The sequence below is a fragment of the Dromaius novaehollandiae genome, chromosome 3 (assembly GCF_036370855.1).
Source record: "Dromaius novaehollandiae isolate bDroNov1 chromosome 3, bDroNov1.hap1, whole genome shotgun sequence".
Taxonomy (NCBI): domain Eukaryota; kingdom Metazoa; phylum Chordata; class Aves; order Casuariiformes; family Dromaiidae; genus Dromaius; species Dromaius novaehollandiae.
The window spans coordinates 38523039-38546026 of NC_088100.1; the positions used below are offsets into that span (position 1 = coordinate 38523039).

Here is a 22988-nt window from a genome sequence, read left to right on the forward strand (position 1 = left end):
AGCAGAGCAAATTGATTCTCATACTCTTTGACCCTTAACTTAAAGCCTTGCTAAGTGTGCTGAGATCACCTGACCTCAAGAACTGTGCTCCTTCCCTCATTACAGTGATTAAAGCATACAGATGTCTTTCAAGATGCTGTGAGCCTGATCTTGAAATCAGGAAGACATTTTCCATTAAGGCAAATTGATGACAGTGGGGATTCCAATATTAGCAGCTGACACAAGAATATTTAGCCATCACAACTTAAAGCTGATGTCCAGCATAGAGCTAGCACTTTCAGTTTTTTCTGCAGTTATTGAGATCTGGTATTTTACTGATAAAGAAGAGAGACCAGAATTCCTTGTACACCAAGGACTTTCTTGGCACTGTCTCTCACCCTTCTCTTATCACACTTCTGCCTCCTGCATGGCAGCTGGTTCAGATATTATCTAAGCCTAAAGGCTTGAATGAGATACAGCTTCACATATACCTTCTATATAAAAAATAGTGAGCTTTTAGTGTCCTCTAGGCAGGTTAATAAGTTGGGCTCTTCCTTTTAAATATGTTCATTTTTGTGTTTTAATACCACTAAAGCCTTTCTATCTGATATTACTTTTAATAGTGCAGAGTTGATATCATCTATTTGCTTTTTTGTAGCAGGTGCTACTGCTACATTAGAATAGAGGGCACCCATTTTTAATAAGAGGGGGATAATTCTTTTATTCTTTGTTTTAAAATATTATAAGGGCATTACAAGCATTGGCTTGCTCTGCTATAAATTACATATGCTTTCTAAAGCCATTTGCTGTCTTCTGAAAGACTTCAAAGATATTGCCCCTTTCAGCTTTTTTTTCTCTAGCAGTCTCCTTATAGGTGTTATTTTCCTCCCCTTTATGTTATTATGTACTGAAAATTCTTCCCTTCTAAAGGCATATTCAAGTGTAGAAGGTGTTTCTGTCAGGATGCTGTCTGATAATACCCTCTGTGTAGCGGATAACAAGGTCAGACCTGTTTTCCTGCCTCATTCCCTCTGTCTCCTCTTTCTCTTCTTTGTCCTTCTCTTTTTAGAAGCTGTAAAATAAATGAACTAGCTTCAACTCGGTGACGCAAGCAGCAGACACAAAACTAAGCAAAATCTGTGACAGTTCAGGGTTTCTTTTCTTTTTTTTTCTTTCTTTTTTTTTTTTTTTTTTTTTTAATTCCGCAGCTAGTTCCTTTTAACTACTTCAGTGTAGGAACTCAGTTTTCCAGTTTGTTTTAAAACTGCTGTTGCTAAGTCTTCCATTCAGCTCAGACAAGACAGTGGTCTGCCACATAGGTAGGTATATCCTGCATGGACAGATTATTGTTTATGTAGCTCTTAATTTCTGTGTGTCTTACCTTCTCAAACAGTTTCTTTATCACTTCTCATATGTTATTTTATTCTCAGAAAATTTTGAGTTGGTATCTATTTACAGTATGTTACTATGCATTCTCTGCTTCCTTATGAATGTTAGTATAATCTAGTTAGTATATCTGTGGAACAGAATCTGATTTCAAAAAGGAAGTTGAGAGACTACGTCAGTGTGGAGAGAATGAGCTGCAGTGAGGTGGGAAAATGACCTCCTCTGCCAAGAATATTCCCTTTACATGCAGCCTTTTTTTTGTATCTTTCTTTCAAAAACTATTTTTCTGTTTTTGTTTTCCTGTTATGCTTTTGCTCTTTTTAGGCAATGGTTGGAATATTACAAGTTAATGGACATGGAGAAGAAAGCACATTAATGCAAGACTTAAAGCCTTTTCGAATTCTTATCAGTTTGCTGGATAAGCCTGAACTAGGTACTTTTCATGTTACTTTTTCGAGTCTTGACTTCATTTTGCATCATTTTATTGACAGAACTTTTCTTTGTTATTGCACAAATTGAAAAAGCTGGGTTTTTAATCGCAGTCTTAGTATTGACAGGTTAGCCAGATTTTTAGATCTTCCAAGCTAATGATTTAATGTTGTCACTAGTTTTACGTTCAACCAAATCCAACTTCTTCTACTTTCAACACAGGCAATCTGAAGTTAAAGTGATAGGGAGAAGTAACTGCATTTTGAAAGAAATTTTGTTTGGATCTTTCCCACTTCTTTAATGGACTAGTGACTTTAACTATTGTAAATTTCAAACGTTGCTTTGGGAAATAATTTGCTCATTCATTGAATATACACATAGAGATGAGAAGTATTAACAACAAAATAATTACTTTTTTCAGAAGAATTTATTGCTAACAAAGCAAGTGTCTTTTTGTTTTGATTTTCTTTTTAATTTTCCTTTCCCTGTTTTAAGCTATTTAGATTCAATTTTCAATAGATAAGCCCAAAGGACTATGGGACAGAAATAGATAATTAAAAAGTATTGACAACAATGTCTTACCTTTTTCTTTGGAATAACACAGCTTTGAGATTACCGAAAATATCAAAATCATTTCCTAAGTGTGTCCTAAGATTTGGAGGCAGAATAATAAAAGCATAAAAAAACATGAATTTTAAGAGTACAATCTGGGAAGTAAGTGATTTACAAAGTGGAATGCGAAGAACAAAATATCTGACAAGACCTTGACTTCTTCCCAATAATTTGTGATTTCTGGGGGTCATATTTTCAGTCTCACTGTGCAAATCAAGATTTCATGAAGCAAGTGGAGTTTTGAGGGTTCTGGCAAATTGAGATGGAGGAAGGTAATAGGAATTCTACCTAAGTCAACAGCAATACTCCAACTGAAGGCAGTTCTATGAGGCTAGGAGAAAGCACCAGAAAGTGAAAGATACTTGAAGCAGAATCATTTTGTGAACTCATTTCAAAACAAGCTTTTTCTCTTAAAATTTAGGATTTGCTCAAATCTGAAAGGCGCACTATTTCAAAGAGTATCCTGCAAACTTTGTCCAGAATTAAAGAAAACACACCTCAGTGTAATGAGAATGAAGATGCTCAAAATATTTTACATTGTACTTTTTCACTTAAATATTTGAGTAAATTTTCTGTATGATAACAATGAGCTAGCTTTTGTGGCTGGATATTTGAAACTGGTCGGTCGGAAATTCACTTTCATCAGGAAACCGTGTAGTCACGTTTAGATGTTACTGAGCTGAGCCTCTTCCCTTGAAGAGGAAGGGTGTATTGCCCTACACATGGGTTAAATTAATGTGACTACTTAGCTTTTGAATGGCATGTGTTTGTATCCAGCCATCATTATACACATAGGGGCAAAGAAGCCTGTGTTTCAGTGTACTCTGATATTGCAATTACCTGTGTATTTTTGGAATGCAAAAAAAAAAAAAAAAAGCACCTGAAATTGGGATAGTTTATGAAGTTGAGCAAAAGGAGTGTTATGGCTTCAACAACCAAAACCAGCTAATGATTTGGTTAGTTTTCAGATGTGGACTGTTGCGGGGCCGTAACACATAAAGTTGTCATTGCTGGTATTTCTCTTTAGGCCCTGCCATCCTAGAGGATGTATTGATTGAAGTGTTTCGAACATTATACACACAGTGCAAAGCAGAACTGGAGCTTCAGGCAGAACCTTCTTTCAACAAAGACCACACACAGCTAAGCAGGTGGATAATAAGTATAATGTATTTTATTTAAAAAAAAAAAAAAAAAAAAAAGTGGAGAGCATGCTGTATCTAAGCCACAACTGTGAAACCTGTGGGACTGTGACCAGGGTTTTAAATGATTGATGTTAATTGCAACTTTGCATTTGATGCAAAGGTCTGAAGGGCTATACCTGTAATTTTTAAAATATTTAGCATACGTTTTACTCTTTCCCCACAGCAGAAATGTTCACTTGATACAGCTGAAGGTCTGTATCTCAGTGGTATAGATCAATTGTGGCATTCTTTACATCTCTGTTCCTTTAAAAAAAAAAAAAAAGGGGGGGGGGAATAAAACTCATCAAGAAAGCTCATCAGCCCGCACTGTAGAGTAAAACTGAGAAATGCTACAGGACAGCCAGAGAGGGGGATAAAAAGAGCGTTAAAGACTTGTGCTGAGTATCTTAAAAGATAGGGAGAAGAAGGAAATGCAAAGGGAGGAAAAATAACAACTGTAAGAATGGTCATGGGAAAACAGATCTAGTAAAAATATGTGGTAAAAAGACAAACAATAAAGGGAGGATAGACAGGAAACCTGGCAACTGTACAGAGACATTGATATGAGAAGCCTGCCAGTATACTGAGCAGCAGCTACCAAAGAGATGAAGGGGAGATGATTCATCAGTGTCAAATAGCTGTGGGTAAACTCATGGTGATGTGTAGTTACAGAACTCAGAAACAAGGTGTAACAATATAACATGTTCTTTTTATTTTCTTTTAGCAAACTGAGAGAAAATAAGAGAACAGCAGAACTGATTAAAACTGCCAATCTTCTCTTTAATTCTTTTGAGCCTTATTATATGTGGGATTACATTGCTCGTTGGTTTGAAGAATGTTGCAGGTAGGTTTTAATGCTTAATTACTGTATATGTAAAACTGAAGTTAGCTTTTGTTTTATAAGCTTCTGTTTTAAAAGAAATTAGTCTGATGTGATCATTCTGGCTGTGAGTCTTTTAGTTCTCCATCCCTTTAATTTTGACCCTTTGGTTACTATTAATCAAATATGATTAGTGGTCTTAGCAGCATGAGTTCTTACAAAATCAGTGTCTGGGTGAAAACAAGAGGCAGAAATTAGTGCCCCTGCTGAAGGAAAGACTCCAGAGTGACCTCAAAGCTTGTTTGTCTTGTCCTCTTTGCCCCGTACATGATTACTCCTTGTGTACCTATCCAACCGGTCATCTTCACCAAGAGTGAGTTGTGGAATATGTTGTCTCTTGCCCTGCTTTTTCAGGGAAGAAGTGTGGGAGGCCTGTACGAGGGAATCTAGTAAATAAGGGAGAACTAGACGTAAAGGGAGAGAGAGAAGGTCCGAGAGACCTACAGGAGAGCAGGGGTTGTTGTGGTGGCAGTGGATAGATGGAGCAGGAATTTCAAATTAAACCTGTAGAAAATGAAGCTTTTGTCATTGCTTAGGGAGCAGCTTAATAATGTATTAAGATATTTGGACACCAGGCTGACTATGAGCCAACACTATGCTGTCACTATAAATAAGGCAAGCAGCATCCTGAGCTACATTAGAGGGAATGTGGGCCACAGATGAAGGGAAGTTATTTTTCCCTTCGCTTGGTGTTACTAAGGCCACATGTGGAATATAGTGTCCAGCTTTGGGCACCTTAGTTGAGGAAGAGTGTTGAGAAACTGAAGAGGCTCCATTAAAGGGCTACTCAGATGGTCAGAGGCCTAGGATACATGACCTGCAAGGAGCAGCTGAGGGAGCTGAGCTTGTTTGGGGCTGACAAAGAGAAGACTAAGCAAGGGAGGGACTTTCATAGCAGTCTATGATTTCTTGAAGGGCATTCACAAAGGTCATGGTAAAACAAGGGGCAGCAATGAGCAGTGATTCAGGAGGTTCAGACTGGACTTCCAGAAAAGCTTTGCTAGGAGGACAGTGCAGCACTGGAGCAGGTTACCCGGAAAGGCTGTGGAACCTCCTTCAAAGTTTCTGGGACGCTGCTAGACAAAACTGCAGCTGACCTTATCTAGTGTTGTTAATAGTCCTGCTTGGCATGGACTAGAATGCCCTTCCAACTAACATTTCTATGCTTCGTTAAATTTTTATGTCTTGAACTGATTCTGAATTCCCAAAATAAAGAAAGCAGCCTACCACCAACTAATAAGGAAGTGAAAATTTGTCTATAAATAACTAGATACTACTGTGAGCATGGATACCTGGTTACCTTATTAGTAAACAAATGTACTTCTGGAATCTGAGAATGTTTATCTACATAAGCTACTGTGCTAGATAAGTTGTTTTCTTCTTGAACAGGATATGCCTTTAAGTGAAAACATACCCAATCAATTTTAAACTGTGAATTTATAAATTATCTTTATAGCATCTAGTCTGATTGCTAGCTCACGGTTGTTACTTTTTCACAACAGATTCTGATATCCATCTGAATTCATCTTAGTCTTTTTCTTATGCTTTTTCCCTAGTAAACTTTTTTCAAAAAAAAGAATTTCTTTTACCTGTTATTTTCTCCCATCTTAGTATCATTCACTGCAACTGAGCCTTCTCTCAAAGAAAAGCTCAGCAAGTTTAAGTCTTCTTTTGTGAGGTATTGTAGCTGAACAAATGTATGAGTAATTTATGAAATAGATCTTCCTGCGTAGCAGCACAGAATTCTAAAAAGAATTCAAGCGTCACATCATTTACACAGATGGGCCATTTCACTGAACTATACAACAGGGTACTAGTTTTAGGAGGAAGTATGTCTATTCTTAGAAAGATACAGTGATTTGTTGGGGTGTCAGTTGAGTACTTTTTTTTTTGAATTTAGATTCCTAACAGGATACAGTTTGAATGTTTTTTTTAAAAAAAAACTTCTGATAAATACTTTTTAATTGTTTTGGTTGACATTTATGAGGCAACAGTGCCAATCACTCTTTTGTCCACTCTGTCTTCCATTCTACGATCAGTGCATATGGTCTTGCTGTCACTGTTTCAGGCTTGGTGTTTGCATTGCTTCTACTGTTTCAGATAAATCCTTTTTTCAGTCCTGGAGTTATATGTTCATGAGCTCTTCCAAAACAGTGAGAAAGGATTAGCATAATTAACTGTTGTTGAAAAATGTGACAGGTACCTTCCCTCCCCCAACCACATATGCAGAATAAACGAATTAGAGAAAGAAAAACATTATTTCTTTGTTCATAGTTTTTGTTTCCAAAGTCTTCAGATTACAACATGATTTCAGATTGTGTTTGCATTCCTCCTAACTTCTCACAGCAATATAACTCCTCAGATTTTGAATTCTTGTCAATAATGAAATAATGCAGTCAATTGACACTGCAGAGGACATTTGGAAGAGCTTGTTTTGTTTTCATCTTGCACAACTTTAAAGCTTCATGGGCCTTTTATTTTGGTTTTCATTGTCTCAAGTGCTTAATGCCTTGGGTTTAGATCTCTTCCAAATGGCTGTGCTTCCAGTAAAATGATTCCTTACTGCTATTATTGGTGCCTATGCTAATGCTAGAAGATATTGCTGTATATGGTGGAGTCACAAACACAATTTTCTGTAGCCTGATTTTGTTTATTTTATGAGTGAATACTGTTTTACAATAAAAGGTGTTACTGATGGTATGCTTTCAGAAGAAGGAGCAATGGAGCCAAATAAAATACTTTAAAGTAAAAGGAGAGACTATTGATTTTTGTGTAAGGATCATCTCTGATATGTGCAGCTTTGCATTAACTTACAGAAACATGGTGAGTGGGGGGGAAAAAAAATTGTGAAATCCTATTTGAATTTTGCAGGAGGACATTACATGCCAGACTTCAAACTGGGCCTGGAGGTGGTAGTGAGCAATCTGAGTTACCCCTGACAAATTTCAGCTTGTTAGTGGATTTTTTATTGGATATAGTTTCTTTGGTAAGAATTTCTTTATTCATTGCTAATAGTGGGATTCTGTATGTTGATAGTCTACAGAAATACTGTATCTGCTTTAATAAATTTTGTTCTCAAAAAGATACTGCCAGAAATTGGTAGGCACCTTTAGAAGAAGTGTCGTTTTCATTGAATAATTTTCAATACTGATTGGATATAAATAGAAATATGTTTTTATGATGCATTTACCTGAAAATTTTTTGTTTGTCTTCAGGTTTTTTCTCTAAAACCTGTATTGTATTACAAGCATTGACTTTTGTAGTTCTATATGCTAGTTTAGATGTGCAATTTTCTTTTAAGGCTCTTTTAAATGTCACAATAAGATACATCTTCTTTCTCTATTGGCATTGCTTAATATAGTAAAAACTGTTGGAACTGTTTTTTCAATACCTGTCTTTCCTCAATTCTTTGCTTTCTCATTTCAAAGCCTACTAGAAGTATGAGAGTGCTTTGTCAGGTATGGCAATCAGCCTGTTTTCCCTTTAGTTATTAATGATTTTTTTTATTATTCATTCTTAAGTTTGTATGTTAAGGTTATTAAAATAATATTGGAGTAGCAGTCTTTAGCCTTATTGTTGCATTTTGTAATGTGTTTGTGGTGTAATGAACAAGATTTAAAATTCCGGGAGAAGCTAGATACATTTGTATTTGTTGATTACCCAGTGAAAAAGTTCCTCTTAACTAGAAAGTTCATTTCATAAAATTTTGGAAGTAAAGCATGCAGTTCTTATTCTCAGATTTTTGGATTTTTGTTTTCCTTTTTCCATTTTTCAGGTGTTTAGAATACAGTTAAGGAAATGATAGGCACTGCTGTTATAGAAAATAACTTGTAGGGTGGAATTTGCATTATAATTCATGAGGTTTACTATTTCTTTATTAGGAGACTTATATTGAAATACAGACAGAACATTTGCCTCAGCTGTTGCTCAGAATGATTTCTGCATTGACGAGTCATCTTCATACATTGCACTTGTCCGAGCTTACTGATTCTCTCCGACTCTGCTCGAAGATCCTTAGTAAGGTTCAACCTCCGTTACTGTCTGCAGGTACAGATGGTATCCTGCAGCTTCCTAGTGGACACAGCAACTCTATCAAAGAATGGGAAGATAAAAAGGTAACTGATTATATTTTGCAGCAGCTTGGAAAAATGCATTTTGTGTGTGATACATTTGTTCTGTGGGAAAAAAAAAGTGGGCTTTCTGAATCAATGTTGGACCACCTACAGGTCTTTCATTAGATTTAGTGCAATATACAGCATGTTTAAACCATAGAGTGCACTGCTGGCTCCTATTCAACTTGCCTATCAGGACTCCCAGATTCTTTATGCAGAGCTGCTCAGTCTGTAGTGTTGTGTAGGGATATTCTATTCCAGGTGCTGGACTTTGTCCTTTTTTGAACTTCATGAGGTTCCTTTTGGCCCATTTCTCCAGCTTGTCAAAATTGCTCTGTTTGGCAGCCTCACCCTCCAGTGTATTAATCGTTCTCCCCAGTTTGGTGTCATCAGCGAACCTGCTGAAGATCCATTCAGTCTTGTTGTCCAGGGTACTGATGAAGTTGTTAAACAAGTAGCAGCCCCAGTATCTACCCCTGGCAAATGCCACTTATAAGTGGCTGTCAATGGGACATCATACTTTTGATCACAACCCTTTAAGCCTGACAATCCAGCCAAATTTCCACCCAGCTTACAGTTCTCCTATCCAAACCACATCATTCCAGTTTGGTTATAAGGATACTAATGGAAGAATCCTTGCTTAAGTCAAGATAAATGACATCCACTGCCCTCTCACATCCACAGAGCCAGTCATCTCATCATAGAAAGCAATCAGGTTGGTCAGACATAATTTGTATTTGGTAGGTCTTTGTGGTCTGTTGTCAATCACTTTCAAGTCCTTTGTGTGAACATGGCTTCCAGAAAGGTTTGCTCCATAATTTTCCTGGGGACTGAAATTAGGTTGACTGCCCTGTAGTTTCCTGGATCTTTCTTCATGCCTTTCTTGAAGATGTTTTCCTTTCTTTAGTCATCAGGAACCTCTACCGATCACCTTCAGTGACATTGGCCAGGTTCCTCAGCATTCTTGAATGCATCCTGTCTGACGCAAGGACCCATGTATAAATGCTTCGCTTCTGTGGTCTCTAACTTCATCTTTCTCTACTGTGGGTAATGCTCTGCTGCTAGGCTCAAAGGCCTTGGATGCCTGAGAGCAGACTGTATGTAGAAAGACTGGCAAAAAAAAAGGCACTGAATGCCCTGTCCTTTTCCATGTTCTTTGTCAGTAGTTCCCCTGCCCCACTGGGCAGGTCGCCCACACTTTCCTCCATCTTCCTTTTGCTGCTGATGTAGCACTAGAAGTCATTCTAGTTGCCCTTCATATTTCTCACTAATTTTAACTCCTGCTGAGCTTTTGCTCTTCTAATTCTATCTCTGCCTGCCCAGGCAATTTGTCTGTATTCCTCTGAGGTAACCCAACCCTGCTGTGTACTTTCTGTTTGCATTTGAGCTCAGTTAGGCTTGCTTTCTTCAGTCAAGCAGGCCCTTCTGCCATGCTTGCTTGACCTTCTGGACATCAGAATGGACTGTTTTTGTGCTTCATGGAGTTTATCAACCAACTTTCTTGGACCTCTTTGCCTTTCAGGGCAGTCTCCCATGGGATCCTGCCAATCTGTTCCCTGAACAAGCCAAAATCTGCTCTTATGAAGTGCAGAACTGTAATTTTGCTATTCATCTTGTTCCTTCTCCCACAATCTTAAAATTCATTACACAGTGACTGTGGCCAAGGATGCATTCAACCTGAGCATTCTGTGGCTCAAACAGGCGTTTTGGATATCTTTTCTATAGAAATCAGGATACGGGGAAGATGCAACATTGTCGAAACTTAAGTCCTGCTTCATACAGAATTAAGGAGTTAAGACACACCTGGACCCAGAAGTAGAACACAGGCAGTTCCTACTTCAGGCAACATGTAGTCCTTCCGGTCATTCCCTTTGTATTGCACGTAGCTTTGAGGTGGAGACTTCCATGTCCAGGTCAACTAGCTTTTTTAACATGGAGCATCTATCTCTCAATTGCTTTACTGTGCACTTTCTGAGAGGACTCATCCATACTTTTGAGGGGGAGTATTCTTGATCTATTGTTTTGATTCACAGTTAATGGGATGTTCCCTCTGAGCGTTCAGCAGCCTGTTTCTTTTAACTGAAACTGATCTATGTGTGTCTGTGACTTTTGCTAGAAGACAGAGTGAAATTAAATCCCTCACATCTGGTCTCTTGTGCATCATATTTTGTAAGATAGTCACCCTTTATGTCTTGCCAAGCTTCTTTTTGGTATGCCTTAACATAGGAGACAGCAGAAGCTCTCTCAAACCAATTTTATTTCAGAGTCTTTCTTCATCTCTGGTAAATCAAGATGTAATGTGCTATATGTAATCGTGGTAGTGTTTTTATTTAGTTATGAAAAAGTTATTCAGATTTTTCCCTGGGAGAGGGAAACATAAATTACACTCAAACTCTGTATTGAGGACTTGTAATACAATGTTGGCCAGCAAGACAGAATTTATAGATTCTGTTAATGACAGCAGATGTTGCCTGAGATCTGTGATATGGCTAGTTAAGAAGTATGTAAGGATGCTATTACCTGCATTTACCTAGTATGTAGGGATGCTATTTACTTCCTTCCCCCTAATCCTTGCGTTTCTGCCTAAGATGCATCCCTGTTCACCTCATGTTCTCGCCAACAAACAGAGACTGTGCTATCAGTTACCAACAGGACTCTAAGGGGTTAGAAGGGGACAGAAAGCCTCTGTGGGTTTGTTTTGGGTAGAAGACATGCATCAAATGTGTGCATATTCTGACCTGATGTGAACCTCATGCAGATAATGCATCACGAAGAACCATGATTGCTGGAGCAACCCTTCCTTCTTGTTTTTAGCAGATGTTTTTTGTTGTTTCTAGATGCAAATGATTAGTATTTTAAAAATAAAGTTTATTTCTTGTTCTATAATTACAAGCTTTTATCTGAAAGAAATCCCCAACTTCAATATCTTAGGGTTGGTGTATAAAAGGAAAGATGCTAGTTACTTAATGTTATACTATACATCTAAGAATAACTAAAATTCCATCCAAATAGAAATTTTGTTATGCAATAATGAGAATAAATTTTATTAGTTTATTAGTATAAGTATAGCTTATTAGTATAAGCAAGTATTAGCTTATTAGTATGGCTTTATTAGTATAAATGTGGAAATGAGAAAAAATTCTTTTAGGTTATGAAATATTTTATTCTTCACTTACAGCTCTACAGTTCACCCCTTTATATAAGATATTTTGACAATGTGTAGTTGTAATATTAAAAGACAATGATCCTGCCTGCCTCGTGATACGTAACTTTGAGTTGTGGTTCTTGTATCTTAGATCTAGACAGTTTTTAGGTTAAATTAATTTAATCTCTAGTGTGATTGTTTACGTGTGCAGTGGAATCTTAAAAACTGTGGTCAGACAAGTGTATACATACCTCTTTTTACCCTCTCAAGTCTTCCCATTCTTCTTTCCTGAAATTTCCTTTTATCTCCTCCACCCAGAGGCATCTTGTAGTTCCTTATTACTGCAGCAGTTTTCCAATCAACAGATTGGAAATCTTTTCTTTTGTAGAAGAACATGCTAAAACCTAAAGTACTCCAGGAATCTTGCTAGCTAAAATGACCACAAGCAACAGAGTGTAGTGTTCTGCTTACTGCTGGAAGTGAGGACTTTTGTTTTCTGACGTATGAGCATTATGATGGCTGTATAAATTAATAATATCCTGGGTATATGTGCTTCAGGACTCTTTACATATTATTGCTTTTAACTTCATATCATAATCATGTCTCTTTTTTAATTGAAGTGTTTTGCTTGGTAGTTTTTTTTATATATATGTATAGATAGATATATAGTTGGCTTGGTCAGGGGTTCTTTAAGTGTTATTTAAGCTCTTTAAGTGTGATTTAAGCTGTTACTCATAAAAGGAAAATACCAAACATTATTTTGTATAAAATGTATTTATATGAATAGATATAATTTAAAACTGGAATAAAAATTTAGAACTTCTGTTGCTTTCAAACTGACAAGGAAATAAAAAATTTCTTACTAGTAACTAAATAACCCATTTTAAAGAATAACTAAACTTTTATCTCAATTAGGTGCCCTCAATTTCACTTGACAATCCTAACGATGTGTTTGAAGATGGTGAAAATCCTCCAAGCAGTCGGTCATCAGAAAGTGGATTCACTGAGTTTGTACAATACCAGGCGGATACAACTGATGATATTGATAGAGCGCTGAATGAAGGTCATGGTGCACCCAGCATCCCTATTATAGGTAGCACATCCTCAGAGACTGAGACAGCGTCAACTGTGGGATCTGAGGAAACCATTGTACAGCTTCCTTCCCTAATGACACAGGGGACAGCAACTCGAAGTGGGAAAACAATCCAAAAGACTGCAATGCAGTGCTGTTTGGAGTATGTCCAACAGTTTTTAACCAGATTTATCAACTTGTATATCATTCAGAGTAATTCCTTGTCTCAGCCATTAGGGACAGAGCTTCCAGTAGACCCCACTAGAGAGCAAGGGCAGACCACAAAATGGGATAGAGAATCACAAGGAGATGCTAAGGTGAAGAAAACAAACAAGAAAAAGACACCAAAAGAATACCTTCCTGCCTTTATTGCTGCTTGTCAGCTGTATCTTGAATGTTCGAGTTTTCCCATTTACATTGCTGAGGGAAACCGTACTTCAGAATTACATGCTGGGAAACCTGAAGTTGGTAAGCAGCACTCTTCTTTGTTCTTTGCTTTTAAAATATTTTCTTTCAAAAATATGTAAAGTAACAGTAGTCATGCTTTTTGTGTGTTGTTGCTTGTTATTCCTCTCAAACATGTGTTTCCTCCTGTATTAATTGGTTTGCTTTTTTGGACTAAACTATTTCTTAATAGATTTTAAGAACATTACTGGTTTTGCATGGAATTTGACACTAATCAGTACTGGGCTGACAAATAGAAATTACACAAGCTGAAGCCTGAGAGTGGAATCTAGATTTTCAGATGTTGCTCTTTACCATATGGATCCAGGAATGTTTTCTTAGCAACACTTTTCCTATGGCACAAAAAATATTTTCAACTTTGCCATATATATGTAATAGTCACAAGGTGATATCAAATATGGTTTTAGCTTCATTTTAGTAATCTTGGACTGATTTGCACATTGACTACTGTGTGGAATTATGGAAGTTATAAGCTTCTGTTGAATAAAGTTCACACCAGCTAAGAACTTCATTAATTTTACTTTCCTTCTATTAAAGTTAAAGTAATCATTTGCTTAAGAAACAACTGATACAAACAATTCTTCTGGCTATGATTGCATCAGAAAATAAAACAAAAAATGGGGGTTTTATGAAGTCTGTATGTGTTCTCAGGTAAGTGTCCTAATTCCAGCCCCACTTCTGGCCTATGGCTTTAGAATTGTTGCCTTAAAATGGTGTTATGGTGGAGGTACTAGATGCATGCAAGGAATTATAATTACAATAACACTGGCTTATCTCAGAGTCTTGTGTGGTTTTATTTTTCTTGGAAACTTGAAAATTGTTCTTATCCGTAGCTTTCAAAATGCGATGGGCACTGCTTGGAGAGGTGATAGTTTTCTGGCATTCAGTAGCAAACGCATTGATTTAACAAATGACTGCTTCTTCTGTTCCCATAGTATTTTAGATATATTATGTATGTCTTCATTACACAGTCAGGAGTAGAGTGTCTTTGACTTTGTGAGATCCAGATATGTCAAATACTTACATGCCAGTTAAAGGCAACTTGATGATGGCTGTGTATTAACTAAGGGTATTGCTTTTCTAAACTCTGCATTCTGTTGACCTTTTCCTTGGGCTTGCTATGGGACTCTGAAAGCTGCATCATCTCTGACCTTCAGATTCACATTTATAAAATAGGCATGCTACCTTTTGTAAAAGATCTAGGATATTTCTGCTTTTTCTGTGATATGACTCTGAAAAATATAACATTTTCAAACACTAGCAGCCTGCAAATGAGAGAACCAGGGCTGATGATAGAGAATTTTTAAAAAATCAATTGTTTGCTTATTATTATTCAGTAGATATAACTCATTCTTTCCATCACTGCTGCCTTCTAAACTTTAAAGCAGGAAGCCTGTAGAGCTTCAGTAGTAATGGCTGTCACCTAAGAAGGCAGTCATTCTAGGAATCATGTTCACTTTGTTGAATGTCTTGTTTTTGCATTGCTCGTTCTCACCTGAACTTTTCCATTTGTGATGTCGCATTTGCAATCTATTAAAGAGCGTCGCTTTGAATGGGGAATGAGCATAAGCCATAGGTGGTTGAAATCAGCTGGGAAGCTTTTGTTTCAGACACAGGTGTCTGGTGTACAGAACGGCAGGGCAGACTGGCATGGCAATGGGCATGGGCCTGCCACACTGTCCAGGGAGTCCTGCTTCACATAACTGCTGCAAGCGGAATGGGGAGTGGAGGACGGGCGATGGCAGTTGCCCTAACTCACACGCCAGCCTCTTCTTCATACACTGATACATTTTTCTGCTGCAGAGGAGGCTGGTTTTATTGAAGGGCTCCTAACTTCACATCATGTTTTTCCTATTTTTTGTGGGTGGTGTGACGCTTGCCTTTAATTGACGGTGAGAATCATCGATCTATTTATAGGAGTGAGTCCAGTTATTCTGATACTGGTAGAACATAATTGTGTTTAAACTTAGCTGTATGCTCAATTTCTCAAATAAATGCCTGCTATTTTTAATTGAAGAAATTAAAAAGGGAATTGAGTCAAGCTCCAAAGAATGTTTATATCTATAAACTCTAGGGCATTAAATTGGAATTGTATTAGATATATTTAGGTTCTAAATTCTATTGAAAAATTATTGTGTATGTAAATTATAAATTGCATCTTTTGGTTCTAAATAGATGCTGTATTTATGTCTATTAAGTAGCACTTTTTCATTTGTGTCTTGTTATGGAATCATTTACTTATTTTAGGATTGCAATCCATAGTCCTTTCAATGTTTTAACAAAAATTACTCTGGTAACACTAAAATAAAAGGGTGCCTTGTGCATGTGACGCACAAAGGGTGATTTGACTGTCAACTGCAGAGAGAATAACCTGCATTATCAGACCATTGTATGGTGATAAGTGAGGGGACAGTAAGAAGAGGAAAGTAACAGCCTACAGTGAAAGCAGAATGTTATCTAGTAGGGATAATTTTCTTGCCAAAACCATCAATTGCTGGAGATACTTTTACTCATCTTATATGTTTTGAGCAAAACAATTATATTTTGTGTCAATTTACACTTTATTTACATATAAAAGATACTGTGGAGTTATTCTAGGACAAACTGCAATGTTAAGACTTGTTTGCTCTTCAAGAATTTCCTGAAGGAGGAGAGCAAATGAAGGAATGTGCAGTCTTGCATAGTGTGCACAAATGTGCAGTTTTGTCTAAAAAATGAGATGAATGCATCTGTGAAAATGGATGCAATTCCATAAAATATATTTTATCTCTTCCTTGGTTAAGTTTTGATATTCGCTTTTAGTTACTAAATATTTGAAGTGATACAGTATTACATTCTTAAGTATATTATTCTAAAGGTAAAGATATAGGCACATCAGTAAGTATTTCTCTCCTGCATACATTTTCCTACACACATACAGTGAGAGGGTTGAAATATGAAAAGTAAAGGGCAATCATAGATGTGGTTTTGAGATACAAGAGGGAAAATGAATAGCATTTAAAATTGTTAAATGAAAATATTTTGTCTGGTTTTCATTTCAGACTGTGAACAAGTGCAGCCTCCACTGTGGCTTCAGACTCTAATGAATGCTTGCAAACAAGCAAGTGATTTCAGCATTCAAGGTGTTACTATTTCACTTGTGATGGACTTGGTTGGATTGACTCAATCTGTTGCTCTTGTTACTGGAGAAAATCTGAATAGTGTGGAAACTGCTCAGCCTCTTAGTCCTAACCAGGGAAGAGTGGCTGTGGTCATTAGACCTCCTCTTACCCAAGGCAACCTGAGATACATGGCTGAAAAGACAGATTTCTTCAAGGTACTGTGCATTATGCATACTCATTAATGTTTTCTTTAGATTGTTTTTTCTGGCTGGTGAAGACTGAGAGTCTCTGCTGTTTTCCTGTTCTTGATGTGGTAAACCAAACTTCCTTGCTGAGTGTTTTGACAAGTTGTAATCCATATTAGGCTCTAAATTAAAATGTTATCAACTTTCCAACTGTGAGTGTTTACTGATTGCTCAGGTGAAAACACTTAATTGAATCAAGATTTTGAAAATATAAATGAAAACTGATTGAATAGCATTGTTAACATCTAGGGGTAGCAAAGGTATGAGGCTGAGCTGTACTGCTCTTTCTACATTTGTAATTTATGTAAGAAATCATCTCCAAGAGATGACTAGCCACAGAGCCTATTAGGTAGTTAATTATATTCCAGTGGAAGTCTTCTACTTCTGGAGATGACTGAGTTCTGACTCCTAACAGGAATGTTCTATGTCATAACTTAACACAGTGTTTTAAAGAGTTGCTTACATTCATACAAATAGCCTGTAGATAGCCTGTTAGTCATACAGCATCATCAGATGCAGTGTCTCCCATCACTGGATATATCTCAAATTAGTTTAGAGGGGAAAAAAACAAAATATGATACTCATTCAGTTGTCTTTCTTGCAATATTTATTTCATTTACAAAGCATATAGCTTTAACTCTATGGGACCAGTTGGGCGATGGAACTCCTCAGCATCATCAGAAGAGTGTGGAGCTCTTCTACCAGTTGCACAACCTTGTACCATCTTCTAGCATTTGTGAAGATGTTATTAGTCAGCAGCTGACTCACAGAGACAAGGTGAGTTGTTCTCATGGTTACTGAAAGATGAGTTAAATATATGCTTACTTCTAGAGAAACATGTTTGGAAAAAGGACATGGTGCTTCAGTGGAGGGCATGAAGAACTCCACTATTTTAAAAATGTTGCATTGTATTTGTAAGACTGTTTCAAACATTGAAAATACTCATCCAACCCTCTGGCATTGCCACTCTTTCCTATAGTCACACTCACAGGAACACTTAACCTTATTTCTGTATTTGATCCCTGTTTTCATGACATCTCATGATTCCTTTTTCCTCATTATGCTTTTTGTGAAGAACAGGGAATAGTTTGTACAAAGAAACATTATCAAGAAAGATGAGGTCTTAATCAAAGCATAAAAAAAAGGCCTGGTAATGCTAGGAATTGGACCTAGATTTCCTAGATTCCATTCCAGTTATCCTAACAGCTCTTCTTTCACTGTGCAGCTCCTTCAAATTTAAACATTTATTTTGCTTTATCCTAACTGACTGTAGTCCAGCCCTCCTAGGTGTTCCCGCCTATTTCATCTAATTCTTGCATCCTGTCAAATAATTAATATAGCATCTATGCCCTTCTGCTTCCTTTCCTCCACAGAAGTTGGAGCAAGAAGTTTTTGCCATTGCCACACCTCAGTCACTTTTCTCAATAGATTTTCTTAAATCTTTACTGTCTTTGTGCCACCACCTCATTTTTACAGTCTGAGGTCTGTTTTGGTTCCTTTCGCTTGCCATGAGAAACATCCTTCTGAGTCTGCTGCATTTGACATTACTGGTTTGCTGCTTCTGCCTTAATTCACTTTCTCTCTGACAGTGAATTTTTCTTTCTGACCATTCATACATTATCTTGTTCTTTTTGTAACAGCTAATGTAAATATCAGACCAAAGAGCCAGTTGTAATTAATCAGATTTTACTTTATTTGCAGATCCCAAGAGCCGTGCTCGATATTTCTGAGCTCCATCCTCTGCAACTTCTCTCAGTTAACTATTTCCAGCTAGAGGGTTTCTGTAACCGTCTTTTCCTTCAAGCTCTCAGTGAAGAGGCTCCTGTACAATTCTTCCCAGTCTCATGTGGCTCCTTTCTTCTCTAGTTATTTGTCCTTAAAAGATTTAAATTCTGACCATTTCTGACCTTCTTGGCAGTTCTAGAGGACAATTAATAAACTGCTCTACAGTAATTGCTATTTTTCTTTGCATCTGCACCTTTGTGGAAATATGCATGCCTTATCTGCTGTAACTGACATGACAGCTGGGTTGCAGGTTGTCTGCACGTTTCTTTGGAGTGTGTTGCTGAAGCTACTCTTTTCTTGAAGGTCTATATTTTCTCTCTCTGTCTCCTGTCAAAAGCCATGGACCATAATCTGAGAAGAACCTTCTGAATGATCCAAGGGCTGCTTCTCTGCTTCTCTGATAATAGTGTTTGGTTTCTCATTAGTACTTTGTAATTTGTCCCAACTCCTGTTATGCAGGCTAAGATATTTGCTCATGAATTCACGTGATGTATTTCTCCTCTTCCTTACTGCTGCACAAAGGTCTCTTATCACACTGCTGGCTTTTTTTCAGAAGTGATCTTGGCTATCCTACTGCCTAGCTCTGTTTTGCTCTCCATTTAGCTAGTGCAAGTGCAGTAGTATTTTCAAAATCTTTTGAAGCTAGAAGATACTCAGATTGATGACAAACAATGTCTATTTAATATCTGTGATATGTCTCTGTACTTTTCTACTAGACAAAGGGAGCTTTTCAGCGTTCAGCAACACAGGCTGTTTTATGTAGGACACTTTTCCTGTATCAAAAGAAATGATCTATTTACCCATATATAAAGCACGTGCTTAGCTTTTACGATGATTAATAGGTGTTCCACTTGTAATGACTGGTGCGCTGTTTTTTCCAGAAATTTGTTTCAGATAGAGGCAGTCGATTTGACATTTGAGTTGAGGCCTTTGTAGTGCTTTAAATTTTAGATGTCCAAACTGTCTTCACAGCCCCTGTAGACTGGATGATACGAAGTTAGTTACTTGTTTACAAGCATTGGCAATTCATGCTTGAGTGGTTTCACAAGCAGTTGTCTTTTCTGCCTTTCTGCCAGAGATTAACAAGGTCAACTGAACTGAATATGAGTCAGCATGTCAATCACTGCAATTCACAGCGTGGCATATTGATAATACTGCTGCTGATTTATAGTTTAAAGTATTATGCTAGTCTGTGAACTGCTGTGTCTGAAGAGGTGGCACTTCTCCTCACCTTGCTGTGACGAGAGTAACTCCTTAAATCTTCACAGCATGGACTGCGAGGGCTCCCATGAAATCTTCTCCATATGTCTGAGAATTGGTTATTTTCTCTCTCTAATCAGCAGATGATGTTGAATTATTTTGCGTAACTGTGTATGTATTTGGCAGCAATTTTTTTCCTGTGATAAGCATATTTTTTCTAAATACGCGTTATGTTTGCTTTTCTTTGCAGAATGCTGCTGTTTCTCTGGTTTTTAGTCTGAGTCTGGTGTGATCTGTCTAGTGTTCTTTTTAAATTTTTCATTTTTTTTAGCTTTGACTTAACATTTGCATTGTTGTGGCACACACTAGTTGTATTAGCAGTTTCCAAACTTTAGCTATATCTTGTAAGTGAAGTCTGGAAGTGCGCCAGATTGTCAGGGACATTAACAGTTTGTGTTTTGGGTTCTTTTTGATTAGAGGTAAATATACCTACTGTTTATTTCCTATAAGCATATGTTTTAAAAACAAGCAAACAAAACCTGAATCATCTCTTTGTCTCCCTGTCTCCCTGCGTATCTAGCAATTTATCTTAAACCCTCATTGTATTTGAAACTAATTTTACTTGATGCTTTATTCAGTATGACCATCTTAATTACTGTGCTTTCTTTGTTCAGTCCTACAGCTGCTTAGTAACTTCCTTGTTTCTTGGATAAAACTGTTTTTTACAGATATACCCATGTATTCTTATCATAGTGTGGCATTTGTTATTGTTTTCAGCCTTCCTGGAATAACTTTTTGCTCTGATATGCCTTTATCTCTTTACTGTGGCTAAATTCTTAATTTAATACCATTTGCAGAATGAAATATTTTGCATGTTATTAGCAGTAATGTGCAGCAGATTATCATCTGCTGCATTAAGCATGTATTATTTGTTACAAAACTAAGCTGTAAGTTCTGGAGCAAAAAATAGCATCCTATTGATGAATTCTATCAATGTGTTATCTAGCTGGAGAATTCTTGCATCTCTCTCTCCAGCCAAACTATTTTCATTCCCTTATTTCCTTGGATATTGTGTTTAATCCCATGACTCCAGACACTACCGCTTGGCTGCTTATATCTAAATATTTCTCTGACAGTTCTTCTTCTTTATACCTTCATATCCCTGAGTTTTCCTCTTCAAAAGCTTGCATGTTTCCTCCTGAACACTTTTCACAATCTCTTCTAATGCCTTGATATTGATTATGATAAACTCACTGAAAGCAGAGCTGTGCAACTGGCAGGAGTAAAATGAGTATTCTTCAAGCTATGGCACTATGTATTCAAAATTTTTCCAAGCTATATTTGGAAACTGAGGCAGGAAAGATCAAGATGGGAGAAGAATCCTTTACTAAAATTGTTACTAAAATTGTTTGCAAAATGCTATTCTTGCCTATTACTGTTTTTCAATATTAAAAGATAAGATTAGAACTCATAGTCAAATATGTGATTTATAATAACTTCATGATATTTTTTAAACTTCTGTGTACCTCTTTTTTTCAGTACTTAACAGAGGCTAGTGGTATTCTGTTTGATCTAACATATAATTTGATCCACAGAAAGTAAGAATGGAAGCTCATGCAAAGTTTGCAGTGCTATGGCATCTCACCCGTGACCTTCATATTAACAAGTCTTCTTCCTTTGGCCGTACCTTTGACAGGTTGGTGATTGCAGCCATGATTCAGTTGAAATAATTTTGCTTCAAAATCTGCAACTGTAATACACTGACAACATAGAATATTTAGAATTTAGAGAACCTCAGTGTAACCATGAGAGCCAGGAAGGAGGGGAATAAGCAAATCTGAGTGTTTGACAAATTTATTTTCATGATGGTGATGTCAGTTGTAGATTTTTCTGACAGCTATAAAATATAGGACGGGAAAGGTCACCTGGTGCATTGACCAGCAGTGCATTGTGTATATTGAGTGTAGTATCTGGGTTGTCGCTGTGACTTTGTAAAAACAAAAGCAAGAGAGGGAAGTCAACACAGAGTTGCATTATATAAAAACAGAAAGTAAGGACAGAGCTAAGAGAATTTAAGAAAAATCTGCAAGTAAGCACTAAGATATAAAAATTATTTTGTGTAGTCTGTATGTTTTTATGTAAGATGTCACCTACTGACAAGCAAGTATATGAATAAGGTATTTCTTATTTTCCATGCAACTGCATGAATTGGCTTTTTAGGTTTGTCTTTTTGTAGTACTTAGTAGTCAACGACAACTTGTTATGCTAGTAGCTGTACAAATATTTTAACTGACTATGCTACTACTACTAGAGCTATCTTAACTGACATTATTTCTAGCTCTTCATGGTTATTTCTTCATTAGGCTAGACTAAAATATAAAATTTGGAGCTACTATAGAATATGTGCTAAATTCATTCTTCTTTTTGTTCTAGATCTTTATTTATTATGCTAGACAGCCTTAATAGCTTAGATGGTTCTACATGGTCAGTGGGACAAGCCTGGCTAAATCAAGTCCTTCAAAGACATGATATTGCAAGGGTTCTTGAACCTTTGCTCCTACTGCTTCTCCATCCAAAAACTCAGCGAGTTTCTGTTCAGCGAGTACAGGCTGAATGTTACTGGACTAAATCTCCCTGTCACCCTGAGGAAGAAAATGAAAAGCACTTTATGCAGAAATTTAGTTGTGCAGATGGTATGTACACTAGAGGACTGTAGGAAGTTTCTTATTTAATTGTGCTTATTATTTACAAGTAACATTAAAACATAGACATTTTTGACAGTAATTCTCAAAAGAAAGTTCTAGAGTAACTACTGCTTATATGTGCATCTGTTTATGCATGCATATTTTTCCTAATTCAGGTCTACCCAGGAGGCTTGATACCAAGTCTACCCAATATATCTACCCAAAGATACCCAGTATCTTTGAAGTTTCATTGCTTCCAAATTAAGAAAATACTCAAATATTTTAATGTAGAGTGTATTATTATGTCTTACTCACTTCAGTGGAACTTAAGCATATGTCTTGAAGTTTAACCAAGAGCTGAAATGTTTTTTTGAATTAGGATCACTCTGATATGAGGCTGACTGAAAACATACTGATCTAGTTTGGAAGTGTATGCACGTATAGTATAATTTTAGTAACATACTGTTAATTTATTTTTTTGAAAACACAAGCTCATAAGATTGCATAAGATTTAATTTGTAAATTACGTTGTTTTGCTAAAGTCTGCTACTAAAATAATCTTGCTTTGGTGAAGTGAACATGTGTGTTAGCTTATTAACATTTTTCTTTTCCTGTTTGGGAGTGAAAAGGAGCTAACTACCAAACCTTCATCTCGGTCAAAGTATTAAAAATACTTTAAATTGTTAATTTTAATTCTAAATTCTTATTCTTA

The 22988-nt window shown here is 36.8% G+C and overlaps 1 protein-coding gene across 7 annotated transcripts in view; it reads left to right on the forward strand.

The window, feature by feature from the left end:
* The window catches only part of DOP1A (DOP1 leucine zipper like protein A), a 76034-nt gene that overhangs the window by 22662 nt on the left and 30384 nt on the right, over nucleotides 1-22988 (forward strand). For 6 of the 7 annotated variants that reach the window (XR_010388272.1, XR_010388273.1, XR_010388274.1 and 3 more), the window contains exons 9-18: nucleotides 1690-1798; nucleotides 3434-3554; nucleotides 4312-4431; nucleotides 7339-7453; nucleotides 8349-8582; nucleotides 12640-13264; nucleotides 16303-16577; nucleotides 17232-17384; nucleotides 21188-21288; nucleotides 22026-22285. Coding sequence is in view for 4 of the 7 variants with exons in the window: in XM_064508714.1 (XP_064364784.1) it covers nucleotides 1690-1798; nucleotides 3434-3554; nucleotides 4312-4431; nucleotides 7339-7453; nucleotides 8349-8582; nucleotides 12640-13264; nucleotides 16303-16577; nucleotides 17232-17384; nucleotides 21188-21288; nucleotides 22026-22285 (2113 nt within the window). In the remaining 3 variants the exon portion in view is untranslated. Of the gene's footprint in view, nucleotides 1-1689; nucleotides 1799-3433; nucleotides 3555-4311; nucleotides 4432-7338; nucleotides 7454-7892; nucleotides 7926-8348; nucleotides 8583-12639; nucleotides 13265-16302; nucleotides 16578-17231; nucleotides 17385-21187; nucleotides 21289-22025; nucleotides 22286-22988 lie in introns of those variants that run through there. The other variant, XM_026121033.2, reaches the window with a different exon arrangement.